The sequence below is a fragment of the Endocarpon pusillum genome, assembly GCF_000464535.1.
Source record: "Endocarpon pusillum Z07020 unplaced genomic scaffold scaffold6858, whole genome shotgun sequence".
NCBI lineage: Eukaryota > Fungi > Ascomycota > Eurotiomycetes > Verrucariales > Verrucariaceae > Endocarpon > Endocarpon pusillum.
This window is the reverse complement of record NW_006916614.1, coordinates 1-15,341: the sequence shown is the minus strand read 5'-3', so window position 1 is coordinate 15,341 and position 15,341 is coordinate 1. Positions and strand designations below refer to the sequence as shown.

Below are 15,341 nucleotides of genomic sequence, written 5' to 3'. Positions count from 1 at the left end.
CTGGGTGGTCCAATTAGCGTCTTGGCGCAGAATAAGGTTTTTTAGCCGCATATGAGCGTCACAGCTTTCCACTGCGCTTTTTATAAATAAATTTTCAGCCACTTACTATGCTACGACCACAGCGAAATACGCAAATTCCTCTGAGATACAGAGATAACTCACCTCCGTCAATACACAGAAACAACAACCAGTCAAAACGGTCAAAAATTGGCTCCAAAAGCGTTGATCGAAATAAAATCGATCAAGCCTTGGCAGTGATTGCCCCGATGCCAGAATGCGCAGATGAACCCTCGACATTCATTTCAACAGAACTCCCTCATTTTGAGGCCAATTACGTTCGAAATCGAGCAGGAGCTTCTTGATACACTAATCTATCTGAATTGGGCTTTTTTCAGCTCTTTTTTAGTGATTTCGTAGTGGAAATCCTCTCTGAAGAAACCAACAAATACGCTACGTTCAAATTACAAAATCCTTCTTTCCTCAAGAAATGTTACTAGGTATCTACTACGCCGGCAGAAATATGTATATTTATAAGGATAAATCTCTATTTTGGCTTATACTATTTGACAGTATAAACAGATATTAGAAACTATATAATCTAGATCAATTTATAAGTCAAGATTAATTCAAACTTATATTTATTACTTTTTTAGTACAAATAATATTCCTACGCCTCTAAATATACTCTGGTTTTATCAAATTTAATATATAGCTAACCTTATTTGAACTACTTATCAAAATTCCTTTTATCCCTTCTCTTATATCACTATTAATAAGGCTATAGTTACCTTTACAAGCTATTTAAAGCATATAATTAGCAAAGAATAAGCCTATTAAAATACAGACTATAAGCTATAGTATATTAGTAATTATAGATATATTTAGAGCTAGTTATTTTACTCTAGAATAAATAAAGTTGAAACGCTTAAGAAGAGGATAAAAATGAGCTGGCTATGCCTGTACTCTATAGGCGCTAAGCGCACTCTATTAGCACTTATATTTGCGTTTATTTTACGTGGCTAAACAGCTTTTAAAATAGCTTAAATTCTGTGTTTATTTAGATAATCTGTTTCTGAATATGTCTGTTATACAGTACCTATTAATTATAAGGGTCTATTACATAAATATAATATACAAAAAGGCTAATAGATTTCCTTTATATCTTTAGAGTTATTTCAAGCAAAATAAACTACTATAAGACTTTATAATAATAGAGATTATTAATAATAATACTCTCTGCTTTATTTAGCAAGATAATAAGGCTATTAGCGCTATTTTGACTACTTATAGCCTTTATAAAATTAAGAATAAAGTTTAGTATACGTAAAAATGCCTAAAAATAATGTCTAAAAATTAATAAATTCTATTACCTGTTTTTAATAGTTAATTATTTAAAAAGCTCTTTATTCTAATAGTTATTAATAAATATAATTATTATATAAAAAGTGTGGACTAAGCTAATTAATTATGTATAAGTTTTACGTATTATTATAAGCAGAATTATTGAACGTGATAGCCTTTATTTTTCTTTCTTCTTAATGTTACTTATATTAATGTGTATCTACTATAGAAATAAAGTAATAACGCGCAGAATCACAATACTTATAGGATCTTTATAAGCGCTTTGTGCAACTAATTACTACATTCGAATAATCCGAAAGAGGAGGAACAATCTCAGCCTTTACTCACAGTAGTCTCTCAACGCCACTATAAACACGTGCGAGAGAAAACTCACAGTCAGTGCGAATAAGGAAAGCTTCACAAGCCTAGCTGTGTACGCAAAAGGGCTCCCAAGCGCAAATTCGGAACAAATATCACAGAAACAGCTGTAAATGGCGCAAATGAGGCTATTTCTGGTGGGTCAAGGACCTATTTCAAATGCAGCAAGTACCAAATTTGGCTCTGTATCAAAGGAAGCTGTTGGCAACAATATCACCACTCAATTGGAGTCAATTGCTAGATAGAATGGCCACAATTCGCCCAAAAGAGACGTTTGTTGATATTTTGTGCCCTTCGTAGTGATCGACAGCGCTAATTGGACCATTCTACACCCCTGTTCAGGGACGGAGGGGATAAGGCTGAGCAATGTTTACCTTTCGCTGGCGAGGCATTTTACTGCTTTTCCATTGCATACTAACAACCCAGTATCTCTCGCTTAACAACGCGCTCAGCCGTCTACAGCCTCCCAGAATGTCTCTGATCTTTGTATAGCCCTTCTACGGAAATCTCACAGGACAGCCCTCCAATCCTTTCCAGTAGAATTCCGACACAATGTCCTCCCCCAAAAGAAACCCTGACCAGCTGGACCGCCAAACCACAACACCCTTCCACCTGAAGCTCTTCTACCGGCTGTCTTCCTTCCACCACCTAACCGACTTTCCCATTCCCACCCCATCAACTCCTTCTCCCGTCCTTCCACAACACCTGCAAATCTACACCTGGCCCACCTGCACCTTGCTCGAGCTCTCCCACCTCCTCACCACCGCCCTCCCCAACCTACTTCCCTCACCCGCAATCGGAACGCGCTTAAGCTTCCGCCTAGTATACCCTGACACGCGACCCCTACCACCGGGCCGCATGCGCGAGGATGACGGGATGCGAGGCCGCTGGACGAGCAAGGAGATGGGCAGCGTGGTCATATCCGCCGGTGCTGCTGCTGCGGATGACGGATCAGAGGAAGCAGACGCGGTGAATGGGACCAGTGGTGGCGCAGGTATCAAGTTCCGAAATACAGAGGAAGCGGAACGAACGCTTGCGGATTCGAGGTTCGTGATTGGTGATTTCGTGGACTGCGCTATCTTTCCACCGCTGCCGGATGGATCGGTCGCGCCTGGCGCGCAGAGGGGAGGGTATTCTGGTGGCGTCGGGCCAAGGGGGATGGGAATGGGGATGGGCGGGCCGCCGCCTCCGAGGGAGAACGGATATGGGAGATCGAGGGGAGGCGGGTATGGATTGGGCAGGGGGGATGGCTTTGGAGGCGGGAGTAGGGGTGGAGATTTCAGTGGAGGAAGAGTGCCGCCGGGGGAATGGAGGAGAGGCGAGAGGCTACCTGATAGTGGGTACGGGAGGGGCGGCTATGGAGGCGGAAGAGGGAGGGGAAGAGGAGGCTACTGAATCTGCCCGTCTTCACCATCATGACATACAATCGAGCATGGAGTCGTGCATCTACATGACGGCAATTTTTTCGAGACAACCATCGCTTCCGAATGATCCTAGGAAAAACAAGGCGGGAAGCATGATGCTACCCATTGCCATGACAAGACGGGCAGGCCCAAACGTCACCTCTCTCTCGCGCTCCTTAGAAGCCAAAGGATGAAGCTAGCTACCAATCCGTCTAACCTCACATGATCTATAGCCCATCGGCAGGAAATGGGTGTCGACCCACCCAGTCCGGGCTGCCGAATATTACACCCAGCGCCATCAACCTTCCAAGCATGCATCTCTTCCTTTTACTAGGGTTGACAGCCGCATCAGGGGGATGTTGAGAGCGTATAGCTTTGCCGCCAAAGCCGGGATTGCGTTAATCGAATGGAGCAGACAAAGGGCCGACTTTGCGACTGATTGCTCGGAGGGGTGCTCAAGATGACATAGGTAGCATCACTACAAGTGCCGCTCTACTGTCTGGCAGGAATGATGACTTAAAGTCGTTTCAGTTACGCGAACAATTAATACAACAGAAAGCAAGGTCTGTCAGGGGATTCCTCTGAGTTGTAGTCGTGTGATTTAATCATGCCAATATGGAAGATCGCCGCGTCAAATCTACGATTGTACTCCGCAAAATGCCACAACTCTCTAGGAAGCTGAAAAACAACCAAGCTCCCCTCCTTCTATGAACAACTAAGGCTGTCCAAGTCTGAAGTGGTAATCGGGTTGGTTCAGTTGAGTCTTTGGTGGCAGGAGATGGAGGGTCTGCCATTAACCGCTTGATCTTACCCACCGAGATGGTATTTTGCGAATATTGACGCATCCTCAACGCCTACCGTATCGTCTTCTGCTTCAAGCATCAAACCCTATTCCGCGGTCCAAGTCACAATTCTCCGGATTGCGATGTTTCGTCCTGAGCTGGATGTGCTCACTGGCGCTGCAGCCCACTCTGAGTCTAAGGTCCCTTCCAGCATATCCAATCCCTCCCAAATGGTTGAATGCATACCCCAAACAGCACTGTACAACCAATCAACATCCCACTCCATACACCCACGAGTGTGTAGCCACGCTCACGCTCTTGCAAACGGCTTGCCCAGTCCTACCGAGACTGGCAAGGCATCTGCTTGCCTCTCCATGTGACGGAAGAATGTCGACATGATTAGCGTGAGAGGAAGCGAGAGGGACTTGAGAGGGTGCTCCAGGATTAGGAGGGGAGGGGGAGAGTGTGGTGCCAATATCTCGGGGTGTCGTGGACAGTAGCTCAACGCAAAAATGGACGTGACGAAGGCCATATTTGAAGCAGCAATGATGCGGATGCTGTGGCTATGGTGCTAATGACCGAGCTCATGTGCGATAATTGCTTTGATATGATCTACTTTATTGGTCTTCTCTGCGTTGAAGGTGTTCTTGTCTTCCTTCTTCTGGAATCTATCTGCTGATTGCAGCAATGTATCAGATAGCACGATGGATCTTGACCATGGCGAGCCGAAGAAGTATGCATCCACATGTCTAGTTGACTGGGACAGTTGCTCCAGGTATATTGCTGGTCGTTACTGGTTATACTGATCGGTTGAGAACAGTGAGTTGGTTTGCTGTTCATGTCGGTCGTCAGAAGGCGGCCTGAGGTTATAGAGTCGGCGATGGAACAGAAAGAAGATGGTCTCTAGGAATGCTGTCAAACCATAAATCTGGATTAGTGTTGCCAAAGGAAGAGCGATTCTGCTGGATTTGCTTGGGCTTGCTAGAAGATGCCTGGTGGGCTTTGACCAAAGTGTGAAGGTACACACAATCAGAGGCGCGCTGATGGCGACTTTTGATATGCTCCATTGACTCTGTCCCTGATCCACTTCGATGGGCTTGATCCGTTCTAGCCAATCGCTCCTCCACAGAAAATGCACAATAGTAATCAATCGGTAGTGAAAGGAGGTACCTTAACCGGACATGCAGCCGCCCAGCGACTTACCTTTTAAAGTTGGTTATGAGCGACACTTCTTCGAGCAGGCATGTATATAGTGGTTTGACACATAACGTTAAAGAGCATTCGGAACTTTGTCTGGCTCAGGACTGGTGCAAATCAAGCGCTATTACTCTGTACTCCCTACTCCGTACTCCGTAATCCTAGTCATTTCCCTCTGGCGCGCGTCCAGAAATCGACGCGTCCAATGCTTGGCACTCGACTTTATTGTGCAAGGGCGTTTAGGATTCACTAAATCCCACGAACAACTCATCGGTCATGCTATCGAAGCCTTTCAAACCGCCACTGCTAAGCACACCGGCCGGGAACAGTTCACAGAAATACCACAACCAGGATGTCGAGCGACCTGCAAAACGACGTCGGCTCAGCGAGGAGGAGACCAAACATATTGATGTATACCAGAACCCAGCAGGAACTGGATTGGCGACTCCCCTTGCTCGGCCCAAGCCAACAGTTGTACCGCGGAAGCCCTTTGTGACACTGCACAATCCGCCTAGTCCTGAGCAGCATAAGTCCGAATTAACACATGGCAACGAAGGTTATTATACAGTGCTATGGCGGAAATACACAGCCAAAAAACACAAGACGTGGGACGGAGATGGTATACTTTCTGTGCGAGGTGGATATGCCTCGCTACGAGATGTATCAGGACGAGACATGGGCCGTCTGGCATTTAGTGACCCACTTCTGCCAGGCTCATCACTATCAATTGGGGGAAAGGACATTGAGGTTGACTCGATCATATCAAAAGCCGACTTTCTTGCTGGAAAACCTTTCTCGAAGGCTGGAAAGCCCTCTGCTACCCCTACAACTTCCGTCCGGACTCAGGACCTGAATACCCAGCCTCTAATTCATCCTGTAACTCTCCCCAGCAAGCCAAGAGGAAGTCTCCAAGCACAGATGAGAGCGGAAATGCTCAGGGATAAAGAATCCAAGAAGAAGCCCAGTTCTGCAGCACCTACGAGCCTAGGAAAGAAGACGGCATTCAAGACTCCACTAAGGGACAGCACAGTCATGCGTCAAGTGCCTGGTGAAAAGCTGACCCCACGACACGACCCTCATGCTCCTGGTGCTCTTGTCATGAAAAGGCCACGAACCGTTCCCAAAGATAAGCAGATCGTGGACGTGGTGCTCGACCCGGTGCTCGGGAAACACCTACGTGAACATCAAAGAGAAGGTGTTGCGTTTCTGTATGAGTGCGTCATGGGTATCCGGGATTATGGTGGAGAAGGCTGCATACTGGCTGATGAAATGGGCCTGGGAAAAACGCTGCAAACTATCGCCCTTTTGTGGACACTACTGAAGCAGAATCCGATCTATAATGCTGAGCCGGTCATTAAAAAGGCACTCATAGTCTGTCCTGTTACCCTCATCAACAACTGGCAGAAGGAATTCAGAAAATGGCTGGGCAACGAAAGGATTGGAGTCTTTGTGGCAGATGGAAAGAAGACCAGGTTGACCGATTTCACGATGGGAAAAAGCTACAGCGTGATGATCATTGGTTATGAAAGACTGAGAAGTGTGGCCGAAGACTTGACAAAAGGGGCCGGTATTGACATAGTCATCGCGGACGAAGGGCACAGACTCAAAACAGTACAGAACAAAAGCGCCATTGCGATCCAGTCGCTCAACACTCCGCGACGCATCATTCTGTCAGGAACACCCATCCAGAATGATCTGAGTGAATTCTTCTCCATGGTTAACTTCGTGAATGATGGACTCCTGGGTACATACAAGAAATTCATGAAACACTTTGAAAACCCCATCGTCAAAAGCCGTCAACCCGACGCTCTGGAGGAAGACATCGAGCTAGGCGAATCTCGAAGCGAAGAACTCGCTCAAGAAACCTCCAAGTTCATCCTTCGACGGACAGCCGACATCCTATCCAAATATCTTCCTCAGAAGACTGAGTATGTCCTCTTCTGCAACCCAACACCTACCCAAGCAAATATCTACCGACACGTCCTCGCCTCACCAATGTTCCAATGTGCACTTGGCTCCTCCGAATCTGCCCTCCAATTGATCACCATACTCAAAAAGCTGTGCAACAGCCCCTCGCTATTAAGCCCCAAGATCGCAGCGACTGACGAGACTGCGAACTCCGCCTCCATTATTGCGCTCCTCGAAACCCTACCCCAGAACCTGCTGAGAACACTCGGCCCGCAGGCAAGCACTAAGATCCGCATTCTTGACACGTTCCTCTACCATCTCAGCCGAAATACCTCCGAGAAGATTGTCCTAGTCTCCAATTATACATCCACCCTTGACCTCCTCCAGACACTACTCACATCGCTCTCGCTGCCCTTTCTTCGCCTAGATGGCAGCACCCCATCTGGGAAGCGCCAGGTTCTAGTCGACGACTTCAATCGCTCTTCTTCCAGCGCTGCATTTGCGTTCTTGCTGAGCGCAAAAGCGGGCGGGATGGGACTGAATCTCGTTGGGGCGAGCAGATTGGTACTTTTTGATGTTGATTGGAACCCAGCTGTGGAGGAACAGGCTATGGCTAGGATTCATCGAGAGGGTCAGAGGAAGCACTGTAGGATCTATCGGTTTGTTATGAAGGGGGGTTTAGAGGAACGGGTTTGGCAGAGGCAGGTCGTCAAGCAGGGGTTGGCTAGTAGTATTATGCAGGGAGGGAATGCTGGAGGTGCTGCCGGTGCTATTATTGGGAAGAAGGGCATCGCACAATTCAGCAAGGAGGAGTTGAGGGATTTGTTTCGATTGGACGAAAACGTCGGCTTGAGAACCCATGAGCTCATTCGCTGTTCTTGTCAGGGTATGGGAAGGGTCGACGTTGAACATGGACAGGAACAGCAAATCAATCCTGGGACCGAAGACGACGATAAACCCTTCTTCGTCGAAGCTACGGAAACTCTTGACTCCTGCAGTGCCTCAGACTCGGAAGCAAGAGGGGTAGAGACTGACAACGATGACGCAGACTCTCTACCGGACGTCCACACCCTGGTGAAAGCCTCTACCCTCTCACCCACACACATCAAAGATCCAACCTACCAAATCACGGCCGATATGCAGAGTAGTACCTCACGGAGTGGGAGAGGGAGCACTGCGACCAGCAACAGCAAAGACAAAGACAAAGCCAAAGAAAAAGAAAATGCAGAAATGCAAAGCCTGATGGAATACATCCACATCGACACCAGCTCCCTGGCTTCTATCCCCCCGGATGCCGGTAACGCTAGTAGCAACCATGGTATCACTTCAAATTCCAAGGGAGAAATCGAAGCCCTAATCGATGACGACATCCTCATGGACGTGCTGCGTGGAGACGGAGAAGGCAGCCCTGGAGGTGTCGCCTGGGTCTTCAAGAAGACGAGCGGTGGTGCGGGCAGCGCTGTGCGAGCTACTGCTTGCTAGTTAGTTCTGATGTAGGAAGGGGAAGGGAAGGGGGAAAGGGGGGGAGAAGGGCGGATTTCTTACGGTTTATGATGGTTGAGCGAGGCCGGGACCAAAAGGGGAGGGAGGCGAAGGGGAATACCGTACCATGGAGTTCAGGTCTCACCGAGTTGCAATAGGGTCGTCATGTAGATTCAATTCAATCAGAGTAGATAGACACAACGCCGTGGGAAAGGGAAACACATGAATATGTCAGAAATGGGCTTTTCCCATCTTGTGAGGCTGTGACGGGACGATAGACCATTGCAACAGGAGAACCAATCCGACCTATTCATGAACACCACCTGCGCGAGACAGGGAGAGTGAAAAAAGTGTTAATGAAAGAAGTTTTCATACAAAACGCTATCTATCTATACTAATTTCAGTTCTTTGTTGCTTTTGGAGGATCTGTAGCACAAGCCATCTAGCTGGCTGATATGCCCCAGGTTGATCGCATGCACAGAAGGATTGAAAAAGCAGTATCGCTCGGCGCCGCGAAATGCCCGCGCATCACCACCGAAGCAGGTGCAATGACCACGTTGATCGTTTGTCTCGTTAAACTCGTCAGCAGGACTTGCGTGCCTCATTCTCCCAGGCTCATCCGCTCGATGCTGCACCATACCAATCACTCATAAAGATCCATGCCGGGATCCTTATCCTCGATCGCCAACATATCGTCCACATCATCCACCATGTCCTCGTCCTCATCCGGCTCGCTCTCCTCACCGTGGTTCGGCAGCACGGTAACGCGGCCATCCTGCATGACTATCTTGGCCGTCTCTCCGTCCCTCACACTACCTCTCAAGATCAACACCGCCAGACGGTTCAACACCTCCTTCTCGATCAGCCGCTGCAGAGGCCTCGCGCCATAAGCTGGCGAGTAGCCCGCGCGACCCAGGTAATCCCGAACGTCGTCCGTGCATTCGATTTTGACGTTGCGGTCGTTGGTTTGCAAACGACGCTGGATTTCGCCGATTCGGACATCGACGATCTTTCGGATCTCCTTCCGGCTTAGGCGATTGAAGATGACGATGGAGCTGATTCGGTTGAGAAATTCGGGGAGGAAGTAGTTACGTAGGCTGTTCATGATGAGCTCCCGTGTCGTGGGATCGATCTTGCCATCTGGTGCATTTTGACGGGCCAGGTACTCTGCGCCCAGGTTGGAGGTCATGACGACGATGCAGTTTCGTGCATCGATGACTCTCCCCTGGCCATCGGTGATGCGGCCATCGTCCATGAGCTGAAGGAGGACAGTTAGAACTTCTTTGGCTGCTTTCTCAACTTCATCAAAGAGGAGGATGGAGAATGGTCGTCGTCTCAAGGCTTCTGTGAGCTGACCACCTGCGTCGTGGCCGACGTAGCCAGGTGGAGCGCCGATCATACGTGAGAGGGAGTGGCGTTCTTGGTATTCTGACATGTCAAGCCGAATCATGGCCTTTGGATCGTCGAACAAGAACTCGGCCAACGCCTTGGTTAACAGGGTCTTGCCTGTACCGGAAGGTCCACAAAACAAAAACGAAGGGGGTTGGTTGGGGTTAGAAAGGCCGGATCGCTGGAGACGGATGGCGTTTGAAACTGACTGAACAGCCTCTTTCTGGCCGACCACGATCTTGCCAAGATGTTGCTCCATATGCAGAAGTTTGTCCTTCTCAGTTGTCTTCAGGCGATTGACTGGAATGCCTGTTGACCTAGCCACGATCTCGTTGATCTGGTCTGGACCAACAGCATCTGTAATGAGCACGTCGCCAACAGATCCTCTTCGTGAGAACGCCTCTGCATCAGCTCGCGAACGGTCTTCTTCGAGTTCCTTTATTCGTTTTGTAACATCTGGAATGGCATAATAAACAAGGTCCGACGCTGTTTGAATGTCGCCCGATCTTTCCGCCTCGTCACGTTTGACCTTGAGCTGGTCAAGCTTGGCTTTCAATTCTTGAATGTCTTTCGATCTTTGCCTTTCCGATTCGTAATGCTCTTTCAATGGTACAAGCTCTTCTCTCACGTTTGCCATCTCTAGTTTGGCAGCTTCAAGTCTTGTCTTGGATGCCGGGTCATTTTCACGGTCGAGGGCATGGATCTCAATCTGGAGCTGACGGATACGACGCTCCATCGCATCCAAGGCTTCTGGTTGAGACTCTCTGGTGACATGAACCGCCGCGGCGGCCTCATCAATCAGATCAACAGCGGAATCAGGCAAACGCCGCTGGGTAAGGTATCTAGCTGCCAGGGTGGCGGCTGATACGATGGCCGAATCAAGGATTTTGACACCATGGTGAACTTCGAACTTTTCTTTCAGCCCTCGCAGAATCGAAATTGTCTCTGGCAAAGAAGGTTCTTTGACCAGCACTTGTTGAAATCGACGTTCGAATGCGCTGTCCTTTTCGATGTATTTCCGATACTCCGCGAGTGTGGTTGCGCCGATACAATGCAATTGTCCGCGAGCCAACATGGGTTTGAGGAGGTTCGCAGCATCCATGCCACCCTCGCCGCTTGAGCCAGCGCCCATAAGCAGATGAATTTCGTCCACGAACAGAACAATCATCTCTTTTGTCTGTTCGATTTCCTTGAGCACACCCTTCATTCGTTCTTCGAACTCGCCACGATACTTGCTCCCAGCGACAAGCGCACCGACATCAAGTGAAAGGAGTTTGCAGGCAGCAAGATTTTCTGGCACGTCTTGGTTGACAATACGCTGTGCAAGTCCCTCAATGACGGTGGTTTTACCTACGCCAGGCTCACCAATCAGGACAGGATTGTTCTTCGTTCTCCGCGAGAGAATTCGGATAACTCGTCGGGTTTCCTCGTCTCGGCCAATCACCGGGTCCATCTTACCCTCCCGCGCCAAAGCTGTCATGTCGATTGTGAATTTTTTGAGATTCTCATTCTCCTCCTCGGAATCCGCAGTTTTGGAGTCTACCCGCTTTGTTCCCCGTATCTGCTGTATGGCGGACTCAATCAACTTCGTGTTCGGGACATTTGCATCTGCCAGAGCTCGTTGAACGGTCGAGTCCTGAGCCAGAGCCAGGATCATGTGATCTACCGCCACGTAACTATCTTTCTGTAACTTCGAAAGTTCATTTGCGGCCCGAAGTACCTTTGAAAGCTGAGGAGAGAGAGAAACATGTTCTGGAGGCGGATCCTGACTAGCCAAGCGAACAAGCTGTTTCTTCAGGGTTCGATCGAAGAGCTGAACATCTCCGTGCGCACGTTCAATGACCTGTCTGAACAGAGGCATTGAAGCAGAAACTTGAGAGGCATTGGCTGTCTGTTTCTGGTCTTTGGATTCGTCGACTGGAGGATCAAAGAGGGAGACCGCCAAATGTAGCGGCATGATTTGTATGTGAGCATACTGTTCTGCAAGGTTGGCAGCGTCGCTCAGCGCTTTCTGGCCGCGCTCTGTGAATTGCATGCCCGAGGCAGCCATGATGATGGTCTACTATCAGGGTTCGGTAAGAGAATTCGAGAGGACGAGTATCAGACTCGAATCTAGGTTGTCGAAACTTTGCCTTCACTGTGTAGTATACTGGTAAAATCTGAGCGCAGGAAAGAAAACAAGAAACAGAAAATAAATCCACGTAGGTATTGAATCTTTGCATTGTACTAGTACATGTAACACGTTGTGGGGGCGAAGCTTCCAGCGGCTGCGTCATGTTTCCCCCAGCTTCCCGCAGCTTCTACTGCTGCCAATTGACCACCAAGCACGTTTTAGGTTTAGCATCCCGTTAAAGCATGCCTAACTTGCAGGGCAGCCCGACGTTGACACCCGAGCCAATCCGTAGCTTAGCACCGCGAGACGCTCTTCATTAATTCGCAGATCGATGCATATCACTACCTAACAAATTCACCACTCTCCAAATCTTACTCCTTGCGCGCATTCGCTTGCAAGATTATTCGAGAACGATGAAAACGATCGCCCTAGACTACATCTAGAGATGATGGAGCACGAAGAAGCTACCCTTGATACGGGCAGTCTGCTTCACCCTTTGCATGCAAGATGCCCTACAACATCGCGTACGCTCATCTCGGGTTTTTGGTAGAATATGCGACTGACTCAATGTCAGAATGATCAGCGATTTCTTCTTCCCGCAGCCAGGTATCAACCGTCCCCAGGTACACAGTGACTGAAAACTGAAGCAATTAGGCGGTGTTGAGAGTCACATATACCAATTATCCACTGTCCGTCATATCCATTACGGACGTACTGCAACGAGGCTGATCTCTGGAAAGAAACTTATTGATAGAGGACACAAAGTCATTGTTGTCACGCATGCATATCAAGGACGAACAGGAGTTCACTACCTAACCAATGGCCTCAAAGTCTACCACGTTCCCTTCCTCGTTATCTACCGGGAGTCGACTTTCCCCACAGTCTTCTCATTCTTTCCAATATTCCGAAACATCATAATACGAGAACAAATCGAGATTGTGCATGGCCATGCCAGTTTGAGCAGCTTCTGTCATGAGGCCATTTTCCACGCTCGAACCATGGGACTGCGGACGGTTTTTACAGATCACTCTCTTTTTGGTTTCGCAGACGCGGGCTCCATTCTGACCAATAAATTGCTAAAATTCACCCTGAGCGATGTTGACCATGTCATTTGTGTGAGCCACACTTGTAAGGAAAACACGGTGCTAAGAGCGTCTCTGGACCCCCTGATGGTCTCCGTGATTCCAAATGCAGTAGTGGCGGAGAATTTTCAACCATTGGCCTACACTCCGCGCTCACAGGATCCGGATCACATGGCCGTCAAATCGATGTCTCGGCGTCTTGGTCCTGGTGATACGATTACCATTGTTGTCATATCTCGTCTCTTTTACAACAAAGGCACGGATCTGCTCATTGCTGCTATACCGAGGATTTTGGCATCCCATCCCAACGTTCGCTTCATCATCGCCGGGTCAGGGCCAAAGGCAATTGACCTTGAGCAGATGCTGGAACGCCGTGTTCTGCAAGACCGTGTCGAGCTACTGGGTCCAGTTCGGCATGAAGAAGTACGCAATGTGATGACAAGGGGACATATATACCTACATCCCAGTCTGACAGAGGCGTTTGGTACAGTGATAGTGGAGGCTGCAAGCTGCGGACTGTACGTCGTCTGTACTCAGGTTGGTGGCATACCAGAGGTTCTCCCACGACACATGACCACTTTTGCGAAACCCGAAGAAGATGATCTTGTACAGGCTACAGGTAGAGCTATTGCTGCTCTTCGTTCAGGCAAAGTCAGAACAGAAAGGTTTCATGATCAAGTTAAGATGATGTATTCATGGACAGACGTGGCCCGACGAACGGAAAGAGTTTATGACGGCATTACAGGCGCCATTAGCGAGGACGAGTTTTATGGCCATTATCCTGGTAGTACTTGGAGTGCAACAAGAGGCAGAGCTGGGGTGCAAAGTTATGCTCTGATTGATAGACTGAAGAGATACTATGGCTGTGGTGTATGGGCGGGGAAATTGTTTTGCTTATGCGCGATCATCGATTTTCTATTCTCCCTCTTCCTCGAAGTGTGGGCACCACGAGCTAACATTGACATTGCACGCAACTGGCCACGGAAGCCGTTCATCAATGACAAGAACAAGCCTGTTGGAAATGGGGTCTATTGGCGAAGAGCATATAATGATAGAATGGATCGACGAAACGGCAGTATACGGTAAAAACACCACCACTTTCGCAGTTTGAGAGACACCAGAATCCCCCAATGCTCAGACATCGGATTGCAGGTTACTAGTTTTCGATGCTACATCATGCAGGAGCGTTGAGCTTTTGCTAACAACCGGGCTTAGCCTGATTTTCTCCTGACCGTTACTGATAAGGTTCTGTAACCGTGCACTTTTTGCACTAAGCTTTGCAGCTTAGTGCACCGCAGCGCAACGATAGAACGCAGCGCAACGATAGATTTTTTCTATTTCTATAGCTATTGCCCCCCCTCATCGCTAATTTGATACTCTAATTGGTCCTCATAGTCCATAGCACTGATACGAAGACGGGCATGCGCACAAATAGCCCTATAGAAGCGTACAAACTTCGGTCTTTCCCGTTTAGGGCATTGACGCCGAGAGTACTCCTTCTTCTCCCAACTTTCTTGCTCCTTTCGTGTGCGTAATCGAATTCGCTCCTTAGCCCTCTCAACAGTAATAATGCCTCTTTTTTGTACGGCACGACGTGTGGCTTTCGCACGTGCAGCGCGTGCTGCTTATATTTAGTATTAACCGCCTCTGCTTGGGCCCCTGATTGTACGCGCGCTATAGCACCCTTAATAAATTTGTGTATAAGTAATTCGCTCTTTAAATCAAACTCTATATTCGTCCGAATTTGCTCTGCAAATTAAGTAATTTTGTAGATCTTTTTTAGCGTTTTTATTGTATCTAATAACTCTGATTTAGAGTCATTTTCAGAATTAAGAACTAGTAAAGAAGACAATTTAGCAATTACTATATTTAGGTTATAAGGCATAAGACTAGTTTCTTAAAAAGCACTTAGAATTATAGAATTCTTAAAAGTTTATAACTATACAAATTTTAAAAATATTAGCTAAAAAGACTACTTATAAAAATAAGTAATTACTAAGTTATATAGCATAGTTAATAGCCTTTATATAATAGTACTTAAGTAATTAAAAGCATATTATATTAAGTAGTTATAAAAGATGCATAAAATAAAAAGAAAAGTAAAAGAAAATAATAATATTATTTTAATAAAATTATATAAATTCGAATTTAAAATAAGTATTAAATCTATCTAAAATTAATAATTAATATACCCCTTTTGTTACGCGGAAAACCGGGCAACAGGGTATGGGGGTACTATAGAGATAGTGGAGAGTCACGAAGAAGC

The 15,341-nt window shown here is 47.6% G+C and overlaps 4 protein-coding genes across 4 annotated transcripts; 3 read left to right on the top strand and 1 right to left on the bottom strand.

Annotated features, from left to right (window-relative positions):
• Positions 1-2,271: 2,271 nt before the first annotated feature.
• On the top strand, positions 2,272-3,114 carry EPUS_06231 (uncharacterized protein; the record flags this gene model as incomplete). The annotated part of the gene is made up of 1 exon (XM_007807333.1): positions 2,272-3,114. One exon carries the CDS (start codon positions 2,272-2,274, stop codon positions 3,112-3,114), a length of 843 nt encoding a protein of 280 aa, XP_007805524.1.
• A 2,263-nt stretch (positions 3,115-5,377) lies between these two features.
• Positions 5,378-8,491, top strand: EPUS_06230 (uncharacterized protein; the record flags this gene model as incomplete). Its single annotated transcript, XM_007807332.1, has 1 exon — positions 5,378-8,491. The coding sequence occupies one exon, from the start codon at positions 5,378-5,380 to the stop codon at positions 8,489-8,491; it is 3,114 nt and encodes a 1,037-aa protein (XP_007805523.1).
• A 643-nt stretch (positions 8,492-9,134) lies between these two features.
• EPUS_06229 (Heat shock protein 98) lies at positions 9,135-11,930 on the bottom strand (the record flags this gene model as incomplete). Its single annotated transcript, XM_007807331.1, has 1 exon — positions 9,135-11,930. One exon carries the CDS (start codon positions 11,928-11,930, stop codon positions 9,135-9,137), a length of 2,796 nt encoding a protein of 931 aa, XP_007805522.1.
• A 570-nt stretch (positions 11,931-12,500) lies between these two features.
• Positions 12,501-14,161, top strand: EPUS_06228 (uncharacterized protein; the record flags this gene model as incomplete). Its single annotated transcript, XM_007807330.1, has 3 exons — positions 12,501-12,517; positions 12,568-12,599; positions 12,648-14,161. 3 exons carry the CDS (start codon positions 12,501-12,503, stop codon positions 14,159-14,161), a joined length of 1,563 nt encoding a protein of 520 aa, XP_007805521.1.
• Between the last annotated feature and the right edge of the window lie 1,180 nt (positions 14,162-15,341).